This window comes from Pinus tabuliformis, chromosome J (genome assembly GCF_031772625.1).
Source record: "Pinus tabuliformis cultivar Carrire ecotype Pingquan chromosome J, CPIR1, whole genome shotgun sequence".
Lineage (NCBI taxonomy): Eukaryota > Viridiplantae > Streptophyta > Pinopsida > Pinales > Pinaceae > Pinus > Pinus tabuliformis.
This window is the reverse complement of record NC_142295.1, coordinates 993,171,737-993,188,891: the sequence shown is the minus strand read 5'-3', so window position 1 is coordinate 993,188,891 and position 17,155 is coordinate 993,171,737. Positions and strand designations below refer to the sequence as shown.

The following is a 17,155-nucleotide window of genomic DNA, read 5'->3' as shown; positions in this document are numbered from 1 at the left end:
CAACCTTTGTAATCCACCTCGAGATCAACATCCACATCATTATCATCATTATAGGGAACCGCCCCACTGTCATATATATATATATTATCAACAACTCTGCAGAAATAACCCTTAATGTTGGAGGCAATACGTTTGACATATAATAATTAACACTGCTACCATGTTGTAATTCACCCAGTTTTTCTTCAATAACGTTGTAATTCAGCCAGTTTTTCCCTTGCTCTAAAGGTAGTAGACATTCAACGTTAGGTAGTACACAAATGCTCCAAAGGTATTACGCATAGAAATGTTGGCATCAATGTTAGGTATTATGAAAACTCTCTCCATAGGTATTACACAAATGTCGGTTGAACGTTGGTTAATTTGTAATAAAACATTGTGTATTGATGAATGTTGCTCCAATAACTATCGTTGTTGCAATTAATTAATTAATGATGAGCTACGAATTTATTGGTGGCATTTGAACCTCCAATATATATTGTTGTGGCATATGGTGGACAAAATAGCATTTGGAGTGCGATGTTACAAATGTCGTTTTTGCAATGATAAGGCCATATACCATGTATCAATCAGTGGAACTATAGTAATAATATGCAGCATGTTGTAAGTCTCAATTATATTAATATTGTTGAGAGAACGATGTTCCACAATTAATAAATCAACATTGCATTTGGTTCCATACACACTCCATTCCATACGCTCCATTTACAATCAAGTGCATCACAAAAAAACCACCAATGAGTGTGTTGAGAATGCATTTTTCTTCAGCACGTTTTCGCGTTAAATCAATGTTTCCATGCATTAATAAATAAATCAACGTTTTCATGTGTTATCCACCATCAACGTTGCCATGTATTATCAAATAAATGTTTCCATGCATAAATAAATCAACGTTTTCATGTGTTATGCACCATCAACGTTGCCATGTATTATCAAATAAATGTTTCCATGCATTCTTTATGCCAACATTGTTGTTGTTGCATTTGCCAATAATTAAACATGTCAGGAGAATCGAGTAATAAATCAACGTTGTGGTTATTATGATTCGACCCCTTGCCGTATTATTTGGAGTTTTCATATCAACTATGTCAATTGAAACTGGTTGGCCACTCGATACCTTACCAACATCATTTACGTTCGTTCAACCTTGGGCAATACATATGTTATATGGAATAAAATTATTGGAGGGCAAACCGCAAAGAATATACATGACACCATAATAATGATGTACCAAGAATTATAATATATATTGCCTAGGAGTCACGGGATTGGATTCAGAATTATGGCACTAGTGGATCTGGAGAGGCGACAGAATCTCATTTGTTCTTTTTATTCTGGCATCATCTGACCATAACACATAACTGTTATTTGCAACATATTAATTTTCTCACAGTTTTGACTTGGTAGGCTTGGTGCCAGCAGAATTTCTTGCTCTGAAGCATAACGTTTTCCTTTATCCTTAACATATGTTTCCATTATAACGTTGGATACCTAATTTCCCTTAGGTCCAGTTTGTAACATTTGAATTCCAATTATCTGGCATATCACTGATATTTGCAGGTCCTCTGCTCTATGACATTTACGACCCAGATTCCTAGTTGTCTTATGTCGTTCCAACTTCCACAGAAAAATATGGCAAATATAATGGTCTCCTCATCCTCCTATTAATCACATTTTTGTTTGTCTTGAATCATTTTTGTTGTTTATCGAAGTGATCCAAGGAAAGTTCATTGAGAGATAGCAGACCATCCATCGATGAAGGACTCGTTTGTATGATCCCATTTCATCCTCGAGTGGCTTAATTTTTCTCATGTTTCTTTTAGTAATGCATCAATTCGACGAAGTACCTCCAAAGTAACCAGACATGAATGCTTATTACCAATACCTGTTCATTTTTCAATTGATGGGGTTATCTGCTAAGGTGTTGCTCCAAAGTGCGCACACCTTCAGCAGTTGCATAGTCAATTCAGTTTTGCAAATCATTATATGTCACTGAAGCAAATATGGTCCTCCACGCCATTATATTGTCTTTATTTGGAATTAGGGTGTTAACCAAAAAAAACCTACATATCATAATATGTTATTCGCCTCCTTATGTAGTCCAGAGAGTTCCTTGTATAATAAACAAATGCAATGCTGAAATATTCTACATTGACAAAGTAAGAACCTTCCTCTAGCCTTGACCTCACTATTGCCAAATCCACATGTCGATGAATCATGTTTTAATTTTAGTAAACTTGCTTAGTTCCTTTGGATGTTCCATGTAAAGTCTCTCAATATTGGCTCAAATTCCCTGTCAAGGTTGTATGCAACATAAATTTATTTTCATACCTGTAGTCCTTATAAAGGTTGTGTGCCATGTTTGTTTTAGCCATAGATTTACTCTTTCCAAGAAAATACAAAGGCACCAACCTTCCTGCAGCTTCATTTATTGATTTTGTAAGTATGTGAATCTTGAGACCAATGGAACTAGTAATGTATAACAACATATGTCAATTGTATTGTCAAGTACAGTAAATTTCTCTCCCTTTATGTAGATGGGTGATCTCCCAAATACATGAAATGCATCTCATTCTAGATTGCAACTGAAACCCTTTATGCCTACACATGATTTCTCTGCATAGAAGGTAATAGTATTAATAGAGAGTTCACTTCACTTTCAAGTTGACTTTGTTTCCCATCTTCATTGCAGACGTCTTAACAATAACATTATTCTTCCTTTGATCGCTTTGGCTCTACTCAGATTTTCTTTAAAGATTATCTACTAACATATGCTTGATTGTCATATCTCCAATGCACATTAATGGGACTGCTCTCCCCTTGAGCGGTTGCAACTCTAACATTCACTGATAAATTCTTCGTTATTTCCATGAGAATCTCCCCCTAAGGCTAGGTCAACTTCATTTTTTCATTGAATTCTGAGACTGAGGCTGAGGCTACTCCTTTTTCTTCATTTTCCATACTTTAGTAGATTGCTTTCTTTTGTGTGTATTCCCTTCAATGTTTGATCTGCTTGGAGTTGTTTATATCTTTTGTCTAGAGTTCTTTAAGATATATGGAAGCTTGCAATCTTTGGCTTTGTGGCCAAGATTTATACACTTATAACACCTTGTGTGACAAAGAAATGAAGGAAAATGCTTGTGTTTTCTATTTTTCTTTTCATAATGTTTTCAATCAACAACTTTATGTCCAAATGCATAGCACGGGAAACAATAGCCATAGAAGAAATTTGAGTACCTGATAACTAATTATATTCTAGTAGATAGATGTCTCCTTTGATTGCTTACTTGAGACAACTTCTTTGTCTGTTGCATCTTTTGCCGGTAATCTTGTGTTTTATTTCTCCTATAGTCGGTTGATGCATGGCCAAGTTTATGACAATGGAGGCACATGACACTATTGTTGAAGAAAGTGTAACTAGGTTTGGTCTTCATGACATTGTAATTATGATTTTTGTAAACAAGAAAATGAATTTATTATTATTCCTTGTTGCATGGGTTTCATGAGCAAGAGGTTTATTCATTAGTAGCTCCCATTGAGAGCCTTAGGATGTCAAAGAGTCAATGTCACGCTCTTCTTGTGCTTATGTGTAATGTATACAAGTCTATAGAAATGTCTAAAAGCCCTCCAAAGACGAGCACAATCCTCTTGAAGAAAGAAGAAAGCAAAACAATGTAAAACACAGTCATGCCAACCTGCAAATGGAAAGGACGGTCATGTCAGCTCAATAAAAGGACACAACAATTCACACGTTCATGTCGGCTTGAATACATGGACAGAAAACTATAAATATGCGGCTAAAATCACCACAAAGACACAGAATTTTGGACATACCTCTGCAATTTCGAATGGCATAGTAAGGACAAAAAAACTCGGACAAGTCTGTGTTATCTTGGATGGGTGCAAGAAGAATCTCGAACAAGGTACAATGGTACAGGATAAAGGCAACAGTTCAGTATTTTGTATGGAGGAGGATACCTGTGGTTTTCGGATGAGTATCTTAGATGAAATAACGACCTTCATGAAGTCTTGAAGACCTCTGTCTTAGCATATCTAACGTAGTCATAGTCTTGGCTCAAGTATGATGTGAAGGATCTAGGTAATCTCATATACTAACACCTTCTCATAGTCTCAGTATAATAAGAAGGATCTCGCTACAGCATACATCCTATACACAATCATGTCCTCGGTATAAGTTGAATTCATATCAATCATGATCTTAATAAATATAATGTCAAGATATCGATGAAGGTTATAGTAGTAATGAAGATCTCAATGAAGGAGTAGTCATGGTATTGCAGTGATCTCGGTGAAGGAGCAGTCATGGTACAGCGATGATGATGATCTCAGCAGTGACAAAGAAGAGGATTGGTGCCTTGGTCTTGGAGTGGCTTAATAGGTCAGGGGTCAAGGTCTTGGTATTCATCAATTGGAATCTCTATAAGAAGAATTTTGTGTGGGTTTTCCTTTCCAAGAGGGAGAGGTTTTGGCCATGGAATAATGCCAACATCTTGTGTTCTTGTCTCTTTGTTTTGGTAGCTATTTGATGAACTAAAGAAGACACACTCTAAAAATAATAAGTGAAGAATGGAATTAGAAGAAAAATTGAAAACACCTCACAAATAGTTATCATGCCTAGAAGAATCTCATTAACTATAATTGCCCTAAATTCTTCAACAATTACTTCTCCTTTGAATTCTTGCATGCTTCTTATCCTCATATTTAGAAGCGGATTGCATTTTCTTCAATTTATACTTGTCTTTGTTGTTGTTGGATTCTTTTCCTATAGGTATTTTCATAACTTCATTATCCTTTATGGCTACCTTTGAGCTACTACTCTTATCTTCTAAGTCCTTCATGGATACAATCTCCTCTTCTAAATTTCTACACAGAGTTTTCTTTTAATAAAGATAAGGTCAAGATCTCGATGAAGGTTACAATAGTAATGAAGATCTCAATGAAGGAGTAGTCATGGTGGTGTAGTGATCTCGGTGAAGGAGCAGTCATGGTACAACAATGATGATGATCTCAGTAGTGACAAAGAAGAGGATTGGTGCCTTGGTCTTGGAGTGGCATAATAGGTCAAGGGTCAAGGTCTTCGTATTAGTCAATTGGAATCTCTATAAGAAAAATTTTGTGCGGGTTTTCCTTTCCAAGAGGGAGAGGTTTTGGCCATGGCAGAATGCAAACATATTGTGTTCTTGTCTCTTTGTTTTGGTAGCTATTTGATGAACTAAAGAAGACACACTCTAATAATAATAAGTGAAGATTGGAATAAGAAGAAAAATTGAAAACACCTTACAAATAGTTATCACGCCTAGAAGAATCTCATTAACTATAATTGCCCTAGATTCTTCAACAATTATTTCTCCTTTGAATTCTTGCAAGCTTCTTATCCTCATATTTAGGAGCAGATTGTATTTTCTTCAATTTGTACTTGTCTTTGTTGTTGTTGGCTTCTTTTCCTATAGGTATTTTCATAACTTCATTATCCTTTATGGTTTCCTTTGAGCTACTACTCTTATCTTCTAAGTCCTTCATGGATACAATCTCCTCTTCTAACTTTCTACACAGAGTTTTCTTTTAATCTAGATCAATCTAGATCACTTTTAGCTGAGACAATCTCAGCCTCTAATCTTCCATATTGTACCTCTTTTTCCTTCAGTTGATTGTTCATAACCTCTCCTAATCTCCTTGCTTCTTCAAGCCATGTCTTTAGACTAACAATTTCTTCCTTGTACTCATGCTCTCTCTCATCACATATTTTCACAACTTTCTTCAGGTCTTTGATTTCATTCTTCAATCTTTCTATTTCAGTTAAGGCTATGTCAAGCCTGGCTTGGTCTTTAGCTAACTTTCTTTCACAAGAATCAGGTGCAAAACAGATCTCATTTGATTGAACACTTTCCTTTTGATAGGTTTTTTTCTCCTTCCTCTTTCTCTTTTCTTTCTCTACATTGTTGTTGCTAGCCTTTCCATGCATGAGCTGCAATCTATCCCAGATTTCTTTTACAAAATTTAAATCTATGATTGTATCAAGACCCTTATTATGAAGATTATTAAACATAACACATTTTGTCTTAGCATTCCATTGTTGTTCTTGCATAGAGGGGGAGTCTTCACAGTAGCCATCACATACAAGTTTACATACACTAGGTCCATAAGCTATCAGTGCAGATTTTACCTTATCTCTCCATTCATGAAAGTTTGTTGCACTCAACACAAATACACTTTGATAGTCCACGACTCAAGCAAGACTACTTTCAAGTTGTTAAGCGTATACAGAAGGACTCTGAGACCAATTGATGAAAACTTGACTAAACTGAGAGGGGTGAAATGGTTTAATATATTCATGGACATTAAAATTATTTTCCTTAAAATCATTAACTAAAACATTACATGAGCAATTTAACAAATAATAACCAACAGATTGAATAAGTGAACAAGAAGTAATAAGCAAACCAAAACATCGGATCAGCGCATAATAACAACACATTGACGCCAGATATATATGGAAACCCATAAAGGGAGAAAACCACGATCTTATTATTGTTATGATGCAAAGGCAAAATCCTACTCCCTATTACATCTGATTTTCTGTAGGCTCCAACCTACAGGAGGTTGCTACCTCAATTTTCTACAAGTTGCAATATGCAAGGAAACTCCAACTCCCATATATTTTTTGTTGGCTACAACCCACGGGAGGCTCCTACCTCAACTAGCTCCAACCTGATGTTTATCAAGCCACTACTTGAAAGGAGACTACAATCCCTTGATGCAAACAAGAAACAACAATGTATTGGTTTACTTGGTCATAAATTTTTCATATCTCCATCTTCAATTCAGTCTCTTGTTTCCTTCAAATATGCTTCACATAAGCTTGATATGTCTCAGGTAACAAATGCATAATACCTCAATCATCTCTCAAACATTCTCTCTCTCTGTAACCTTGCTTTTGCTTCCAAAAACAACATATTTTATAAAGATAATTTGTTGGTTGTTTGTATTCCACATAAGAATATAAAGTTAATAGGCTTGACTCTTAGTCTTCCACTTTCGTTTCCAAACTCTTCATATTTTGAATATTATAAAATAAATAAGTGTTTCACCACAGATTATTTCAGCCATCTATAATGATTAGGTGCATCAATATCAACATAGTTCCAAAAAAAAACATTATACCACCACAACACATGCAAGCATTCTCCATTGTAAACAATATGCACAAACATATGAAAATAATGTAAGCATATGTATGTGAAGCCATTTATATGATCAATTTCATCTTTTCTTCATGTCATTGCCACAACTTCCTTGAGCCTTGTCTTGTTTTGTTGTAATGGAATCATGTCTTTGTTGTCATGGAGTCTTTCTTTTACATCACAACAATGAAGCTCAACAACAAATTAGTGTCACCACAAATTCTTCATTAAACAATTTGTGCAACATTATCCAAACATCAAGCTATCAACACAAGCATCAAGCAGGCAACATGCCAACATCAATGTTATGCCAAATCATCAAGGTATTTGTTGCTCCTTTGTTATGTTGTCATCAAGCATGCCAAGAATAACATATGCAACATCTATCATCAAAATATGTGCCATCAACATCTAGCATCTATCTCAACAATAGGTATTACACCTGCTCTTTTGCTTACCTTTGTCGATTGCTACTTTGTTGTCTCTTGCCATCAATGACAATAATGCCAACATTGCAAATCAAACTCAAGTAATGTTTTGGTTTTGAAATTTTATGAGAAGAATAAATATTCAATTATTGTTGTTATATGTTTAAAAATGGTATTATCTTATTTTCACTTTAATTTTTATGTAAATCATTATTTTTTGAAAAAAAATGTGAATATTATTATTTTTTGACATAAAATTCATAAAAAAAGATATTTAAAAAAATGTTAAAAATTTCCCATAAAAATTATTTATTTTACCTATCATTTTTAGTAAAAAAAAGTCTCAAAATGTGTATTTTTTTATTATATCTATATTTAAAATGTGTATTTTTGTGTGAAAAATACTTTAAAATAAATATGGAAGAAGTAGACTACTTAAAAAATTATTCAATTTAAAAAAATAATTATCCACTTAATACATAAGAAAATTTGATGTGCTAAATTTTAATGTTGCATAACACTTTTCAAAATCAACATGAAAATCACTCATTTAAAAAAAATGTTTATACTTGATAAATAAGAAAATTTAAAATGTCAAAAATGTGCTCGAAAAAAAAAGTGTACTCTCAATCACCACTTTTTAGAATTGGATGATTTTTTGCTATCTCTAAAAAGTGAGAACTTAGTACAGTGCTATTGGCAACTGTGTTCGGATATTAAGTAGAAAACTTAGACATTATTCAATTTCATTCTTGCTATGGATTACCATATATTTCGAACTACTACATTATAGGATAATGTTTCTAAGTAAAGTGGGGGTTTTTATATGAACTATCTAGGGTTTTATAATTCTTAAATATGATGAAAACTTACAACCAAGCAACTAAACCTTAGGATTTTTAACAAAAGAACCTAATATACACACCTCAAAATCACATACCTTTGTCTTGAAAGTTTGATGTTTCATTGAGCTTATTGCTCTCCTTGTAAGTTGAAGACACCTCAAAATCACATACCTTTGTCTTGAAAGTTTGATGTTTCATTGAGCTTATTGCTTTCCTTGTAAGTTGAAGACACGGTGTTATGTTATTGAAACATAAAAAACAAAACAATACTTGATTCAGATAAGATCTATACGGCTTGTTTCTGGTGCAAAAAAGTGCAAAAATGCTTTCTTTAGTACTCATTTCATTGTTGGTTTAATGTGTTATACTTCAATCTTCTTTTTCTAGTCAAGTATTGTTCAAAATATGAGGACTTGATCTTCTTCAAGGTGATATCAATTGAATACTTGAGAGGCTGCTACAGGGCCATTCAAAGACTAATATCTCTTTTCTGAAGGTTAACTTACAACAGAAATTCTTCTTATAAATTTGGGTCAATTTATGAAGCTTGGTTTCTCTACTACTGTAAGGACTTGGCATTTCCAGGGCCATTCAAAGACTAATAGCTCCTTGGCATTTCCAGGGCCATTCAAAGACTAATATCTCTTTTCTCAAGGTTGACTTACAACAGAAATTCTTCTTATAAATTTGGGTCAATTTATGAAGCTTGGTTTCTATACTACCGTAAGGACTTGGCATTTCCGAGTGCACAAATCTATTTACACTCTCCTTAATAGAGCTAACTACCTTATGCACAGATTCTCGTCCTTTTTCACAAGGAACGAATCTATTTACACTCTCCTTGATAAAGCTAACTACCTTATGCACAGATTCTCGTCCTTTTTCACAAGGATCTTCGTTCCTTTCTTACTGTAGGTTTTGGTCCTCTTTAGTACATAACTATTGGGTGACTTTACTATCATGGAACTTTGATTCATGCTTAGAACTTATACTTTCCAAGGTCTTCGCTTTACCACAGAGATGAGTTTTTTTTTCCTTTAGATTCACTTTCCAGAGCCTTCTTGAAACCTTGTTACAGAGGATGAGGTAATTCTATATTATTTTGAAGATCTTTTCACTTATATTATTGCACAAAACTTCACTTCTTACCAGGAACTCGGTCTTGTCTAGGCTAGAGTTCTAGCTACTCGGTTCTCCAAATGGTGCTAGTCAATTTCCTTATTTTCCACGACATTCTCAGGTTTGCGGTCTATTTGCAGAGTTATAATCATGCCTGGAAGCTTTTGTTCTCCTAAATGGTTTGGTCATTAAAGATAGATTTGAAACTCTTGCTTTTTCCAACCAACCGTGATCTTTTGGCTACCTTGTTTTCATCGACCTTAGCTCTAATACCATTTGAGAAATCCATTAGAGCAGCATTAGGGTTTCTTATTAAGTTGATTTCTCTTTTATTTGATAATTTCTTGTGATTAGTTATTACTTCTTTTTTTGGTTATTATATGTTCATTATCAAGACAATTGCCAAAACTTAAAAAATAACAGGAGAACACAAGCTGTAGGCACTCAGTCAGGGCAAAAACCCTATGAAGGGGAAAACCCAATCAAATTCTTCCACTAGTAGATTCAAATCAAATTGAGGCAGCCAAGACCCAAGACCAAGGGACCACCTTTACTCCACCAAGTCAAACTAGGGTTTTCAGCCCTCTCTTCATTCTCCACCCAGTCAAACTAGGATCACTAACTTCAGACTTTTGCTTGACTTACTTCTCTTCTTGGCATAGGTTAGGCTCTCCTTCGCATTTAACTTGTTACTTTTGAGCTGCAAATTGAATGTCATGGATCTCTCCTTCAATAGGTCGAATGTGCTTATATATATATATATATAGTAGTCTGAAACTCCAATATGAGGTCGACTTTAAGGATTAGGAAGCTAACTTGGTGGAGGAAGACAATGTACGTAAAAATATTTTTCTTTCTTGACACAAAGATCGCAAGAAGGGCCTCTAATATAATAATAATGACAATGACTCAAAATATAATCCTAGAAGCCTACAATGGAGGCTTGACCTAAAATAAACATGAAACCCATGCCAAAAATAAATATATTTTTATAAATAAATTTTCTTTTTTCTTTCTTTTGACAAATACATTACATTATAACTCGAATACAATTATGAAGATTGACACTAGTTACATTCTTCAACAAAGAGTCTATGGCGAGCAATATTGGGTGATGGCATTTGGTAGGATATTGTGAAGAGGAAGTACTTAGAAGGAACTTCGATCATTGAGTGGTTCAGGTCCGGGAAGCGTCTGTCACAGGGCAGTTCGCACATTTGGAAAGGTTTCCAAATGATCAGTCGATGGCTATTCAACAGTTTATTCTTGACCTTCGGTTGGCTGTTATCTCGATTAAGAACAGTGTGCATGCTCTCTAGTGGGATGGAAACCTTAAATGTGGAAAAACATGTTGGTGTCTCAGGCATACTCACATATTTCAAGTTTTCAACCTTGCAAGACAAAATCATGTTTCAAGATGATATGGAGTTGGAACATTCTGATAAATATTATTCTTTTCTGTTGGCTATCTTGGAAAAATCGCATATTGACTTGGGACAACTTCATCAAACATGGGCTTTATGGACCAAATTATTGACTTGGGACAACTTCATCAAACATGGGCTCTATGGACCAAATTATTGTTTGTCTACTTTCAAGGGAATCAGGTGAAAGTGCATTGCATTTATTTTTACAATGTCCATTATCGATTGTTATATGGTGCAGGGTTTTGCATGCATATAATTTACAAAATAGATGATGTTTCCCTTCTATAGATTCCTATTTGCAATGGTGGATACAACAATGTTTCTCTTTCAGGGCTCTTGTTTTATATTATAGGGCATTTGGCATGCAAGGAACACGGAGTTATTTAAATTTCTTGCAAAATAAGTGCGCATTTTGGGGTTTTTGCTCCGAAGCCGAGCTAAAAAGGTCTACAAAGGTCTGCTAATATCTTATCACGTTATCCTTTTGGTTTCTTCGACGGAGCAGCACAACTTGGCAAATGCAGTTGTGATGCAGTTTTATATTTGGAACCAGGTTCACATGTCAAACTTTTTTGGTATGGTGGAGAGGACTCCAATACTCGTGTTGAAGCTTTAGCTTTGTGGGGTCTTGTGTTGAAACTTTAGCTTTGTGGAGTCTTCTGCTCCAAGCTAGAAGATTAAATTTGTCACAGTTGCACATTTTTGGAGATGCCAAGGTTATTATGACTGGGCAAATGACAAGACACGCATCTATTGCCCTAATTTGCTAAACTGGTTGTCACGCATCGTTCATTTGAAAAAAGTCTTTTGGGTCTGCCTATTATCTTCTAGCATATCTTCAAGGAACAAAACAAGGTTCCAGATACTCTCTTCGGACAAGGACAGAGCAAGGCCGGGTTATTTTCATTCTCAGAATTTCTATAAGGGTTATTTTCTTTTTTCTTTTTTGGTACAACATATAGACGCCCTAGGTAATATGCAGCATTTTTGAAATTGGATGTAGGAGGATGGTTTTTTCATTGTGATGTAATATCTGGTTTAATAAGCCGCCGATGCATATTATACTGTTTTTTGTGTTCTCATGGACAGATACATGATCAGGGTTTATACATTAGTTTTTGTCTAGCATCATATGCTTGGTTATTAGATCTTTATGACATATATGTACTGGTCTTTTTCAGTTTAATGAAAATTATCTGCGTTTTTTCTTTTGAAAAAAAAATACACGATTTTTCCAAAAAAAATACTTTTGGGTGTATCTAAGACGGGCATATTCAGCGATCAGCAACAAATGAGATTCAAAATTGCAAAAAAAGTTCATGACATTGTTTTTGGTTGGACTGAAGCTAAATCAACCACTTCATTAAGATTGAATGAAAAAATAACAATAATCCAGCATAAACAATTGCTCTTACGGTTAAAAAATCATATAAATCATAACATTGCAGAAGGGCTGCAATTAGTCAAGACTCAAAACTTCAATATAACAAAATAATAAAACCTTTCAATCAGTGGTCTGGAGAAAACACTCTTTAACATTAAACCAGAAATTGAAAAACAAAAAATATCATGATGCTCTAAAGTCGAGTGAAAACAAATAAATATATATTTCCAGTTCTAGCATAGAAAAGCAACGTTTCCTAACAGGGGAGAGTCACCTTTTGAGATTTTGTGACAAGGATATACAAGTACTGGAATATAGCCAAATTTTGTATGGATCAAGAACGGATCAAACCAGACCAGCAGTGGAATTTGATATTTGTATTAGAACATGAAAATCAAAGAGGGCAGCATTCATGCTCTCATCATGAAAGAACCTAAAGAACAAGTATTCACGATCAAAGTTTCAGAGAGCAATAAAAGAAAACTAGGTTACTCTTTATTCGCCAGAGGAATGATGCTCCCTTGGTAGCTATAGCTCTGAAAATTATCTTATTCAAATATATTCGTTATGTTAGACGCTGTAAAATAAAAGTTGGTTTGTTGCTTTTGATATTATATTTAAATGAAAGACAGGAAGGCGGATTCCAGAAACCCTATACAATGAAGTGGCCGCTTTTCCTTCGCATGACAATGTGAAAGGGCTTACAGTGGGAATCCCAATGGAAGGCACAGTTTGCAAATGGAAAGGCATCCCAATGACAGGCAAAGTCTCCAATTGAAACAGCCCAACCACATGCTACTTGGCAGAAATATTTGTGGCAGAAATAATGGCAATGTAAACACCTAGTTATGAATTCTTTTAGGCTCCTGATTTGATGGAAAACAATTAAAGATTCTCCCCCTTCGTTAGCAGAGATCAGATAAGAAACTAATTCAAAAATTCTATTTTATCGCCCATAAGATGCATAATATTCAGCATCTTATGGGTCTCATAATATTCCCATATAGCAGACAGATTTAAAATGATATAACAGTAGTTTCTCGCTGGAATAGGGCATACCGAAACAATATTTGGAGAGAGGAAGGAATTTGTAACTTCACTCCAGACTTTGCACATGGTTATTTTCCAAATGTATTATGGAAATTCCATAATATGGGATTAGCTACATAAGAATGAGTAATCACGTGAGTATAGTATGAGATTAGCAATATAAGAAAGTGTAATTACACTCGACTCAACATAGATAGATATTCTCCTAGTTTACTTGTCATTACTTGAATAGAAGCCTTTGGATGTATAAATATGGATCAAGTAGATTACGTGCAAGGATAAATTATAAGTTACTAAAAATTGCGAAATCTTTTGTGGCTACAGGTGTGATATTATTTAAAACGTAAACGGAACAATTACCAAAGGTGTTGCCACAACCCTCGTTGAAATGTGACGGTCCAGATACGAGGAAACAGCTTACCTAAAGAATATTTATGTATATATATATTGTTAAAAAACACACGAACCGGAAGCATAGAACATTGATATGTTTTGCTCCAAACTGATCTCACAAACTCAATATTGCATACTAATAAGAAAAATTTAGGTTAGTACGGTGCTCTTTTATAGGCAAAGTTCAGGTTTCTGCAAACCACATTTTTTAAGGTTTCAAGGACGTACACTCTTCTTCTTTTCTAAAGTATTTTTGGAGATGTGTTAGCTTTACGTCGTCTTTAACAGATTTCGAGCATATCCTCGTGCACATTCCACGTGGAAACATATCCCTGGTGAATTAAGATCTGGACCTCCATAGGTGGATCTGGTCACATAAATTTAAAGACTTACCTACACAACGCCTTCAAGATGTCATGAACTTCGGTAATTCATGTGCAAGTTAATGAGCCGCGGTTATTCTTGTGCAAGTTGCTTACAAGCACTCGAAATTCTAGGTCAACAGAAGAATCTGCAAATCATGGCCCATGATCTCTTCAAAAGCTAAATTCAACTTCAGTGTGCTCTACAAAAAAATCTACAAATCATGGCACATTATCTCTTCAAAAGCTAAAATTCAACTGCAATGTGCTCCACGAAAAGAAACACAGAGAAAACAAATTAGGTCAAATTTAAATATAACCCCTTGTTTACTTAAAAATAAATATTTATATTTATTTTAAAAGGTATCCCTACGAACATTATCCAGCTCACAAAAGCTCCCCAGTCAACCTAAACAAGCCACGCTTAAAATATTCTAGATCTTAACTATCATCTAGGAGGCAAACAAACCAAGGAGAATGACAAAGAATATAACATCGTTGTAATATTGCGAAAGTAGTTAAAATATTTCCAGATACTTAACTATAATCTAGGAGGCAAACATGGTGCCTGGTAGGAAAGAAGGATGAAAATATTCGTAAGAAAACAACCAAAATGTATAAACGGTTATTGCATAGCAGTTTGTGAAAAAGTTTCCCAACGCCTGAAACCCTGTCCAAATTTATTATGACCACATAAACACTCCCTTAATCCAAAGTACTTCCCTAATTCTGCAACCGTTACACTAAAATCTAAAACAGATCTTATGCTTGTACAGATTGCAAGCAAGGATTATGTCTCGGAAAAAGGGAAAATTGTAGGTATATGCACCCACAGCTAAAAAGCCAGGATATCAAGTATTTAAGTTTAACTAAGTATCAAGCTCAATTATTAGAAAATAAATGTACTAAGCAGCACTGCCAGAACTTCACACGAAAGCAACATTTTCTCAAGACACAAGAGGATCATTCAAAGATAAGGCTGCAAGTTCTTCTGCTGGGGCAGTTGCTTGCTGTGACACATTGCGCAACACATCCATCGCTTCAGCGACCTTTGCCTTCAAGGCCTCAGGAGATTCAAGCAGATGCAAAACCTCAGTTTGGTCCATTTCCAAAAGCATACCAGTAACTTTGGCTGCATGATCATGTTCCAACTGATTGACCAAAGGATACAAGCTTTCTCCAAGCATCTGAAAAGCAATGCCAACAATATTTTGTAAACAGAAATCACAACGTAAAATATGAAAGAAGCATAAGATCAAATTCATGGATCAACCATGATCCCTAGTTTTGACAAGTCAAATGACAAGTTCCATTAGTTATTATAAACGTACACTAGGAAAAGACAAGATATAATCATAAGAAATTAGATCAAAGATATGGTATCTACCGTCCTTTGTTGCTCAGGAGTTGCATTTGCAAGAGCTGATGCCATTGTTCCCATAGGTGAAGATTGTGAGATCCCAGCATCAGGGGCGGGTATAGGAACACTGCTCATATCAAATGGAACTGGCAGCATACCTCCACCAACACCTGGTAAAGGAACTTCAGGAACATTCCTTACAGGTGGATATCGCATCACACGACCTCCTCGAGGAATCATCTGACAGCAAAACATGCAAGATAAGACCTCCATAGTAAATTTAATTTTCAATAGTCTTCATATGGCAAAAATTATTTCATCCTACAAGATTTAACAATTTTTTTCTACTTACAACAACCTACATTACCACACATTATTAGTGGTTTTGCAAGGTGTGATCCTAGAGATTACTTTAAGCAGATCTGCTTTAATGAGAGCTAATTGAAACTTTCTATGTTTGTTTACCTGTTGCTGAAATGGAGGTTGAGGTGGCTGCAGCTGTTGTAAAGGTGTTCGCCTTGGACCAGAACGTTGGACTTGCTGGCCTTGTCGAACTATAGGAACAAAAAAATTTGGCATCTGAGGACCTCCTGGCCTCATACCAGGGACAAACTGTTGCTGATAACCATACCCAGAAGCCTGCAGGAAACCAATTATCAGAAAATATACCAGCCCTTAGATGTGATATGAGTACCAAGTGATACAAAAAATATTATCCACTGGTAATTGGCAGTGTCAGGTATCAGCCACTTGATTGGGCAACATCTATGGTGCACAATGTCCCTCAATATTTTTACATCAAGACAAATTTCCAGTTTTGTGAATGAGTGCATGATAGATGAGAGAAATCACTTTAAAATGCATGATAACTGTAAAAGATTCCAAACATATATGACAAGTAACATTTAGAAGAAAAAGATCAGTTTATTCATCACATACACAGGAAGAGGCTAAATTTTCAGGCACATGGCTTTGACTAAGTGAGAACGTGAACAAACTAAGGAACTAGACCTATGTTGCGGGGAGCGCCCCCCCCCCCCCCCAATCCCACTCCCAATCCGCGCTCCGGGCGGGACCGACTCGGGAGCGCGCTCCCAAAATCGCTCCCGAAATGGGAGTGATTTCGGGAGCGCGTTCCCAAAAAAAAAATTCGCTCCCTGCCTTTTCGGGAGGGTAAGTAAAAATGCAATTTCGAGTGGGGCAACTTAATGATCAAGTGTAGGCCCTAGTATTCTCCTTAATATTGAAATGACTCAGGATGTTTGAGAGTGGTCCCAGCCTCATTGGATTTCATATGGAAAAAGTAGAATTTTAGATTTCACTCAAAATCCAGCACACTTATCAGTTTTTCAGGATTTCAGGATTGGGGGATTGCAATGTTTCCATTGACTTTTGTCATGTATTAGGGTATGGAACTCGTATTTAATCAAGAACACCAATCCCTCTATGTACCTTGATGTTAGTGACATTGTTTGTCGAACTCCTCTATCATGACCCTCCTAAAAATGTATGCATCACTCAAACAAAATCTTGACTTGACATGCTATGCTTGGTCTATCTTATGTTAATGCTTAGAGGGTGATAT

At 35.4% G+C, this 17,155-nt stretch overlaps 1 protein-coding gene across 1 annotated transcript in view; it reads right to left on the bottom strand.

Moving 5' to 3' along the window:
• Positions 1-14,824: 14,824 nt before the first annotated feature.
• LOC149230174 (polyadenylate-binding protein 2-like) overlaps positions 14,825-17,155 on the bottom strand; it is a 137,000-nt gene continuing 134,669 nt past the window's right edge. Inside the window, exons 7-9 of the mRNA XM_089378880.1 lie at positions 16,036-16,209; positions 15,598-15,810; positions 14,825-15,397 (exon numbers count right to left, since the gene is read on the bottom strand). Of these exons, the coding sequence (XP_089235006.1) occupies positions 15,158-15,397; positions 15,598-15,810; positions 16,036-16,209 (627 nt within the window). The 3' untranslated portion in view covers positions 14,825-15,157. The remainder of the gene's footprint in view (positions 15,398-15,597; positions 15,811-16,035; positions 16,210-17,155) is intronic.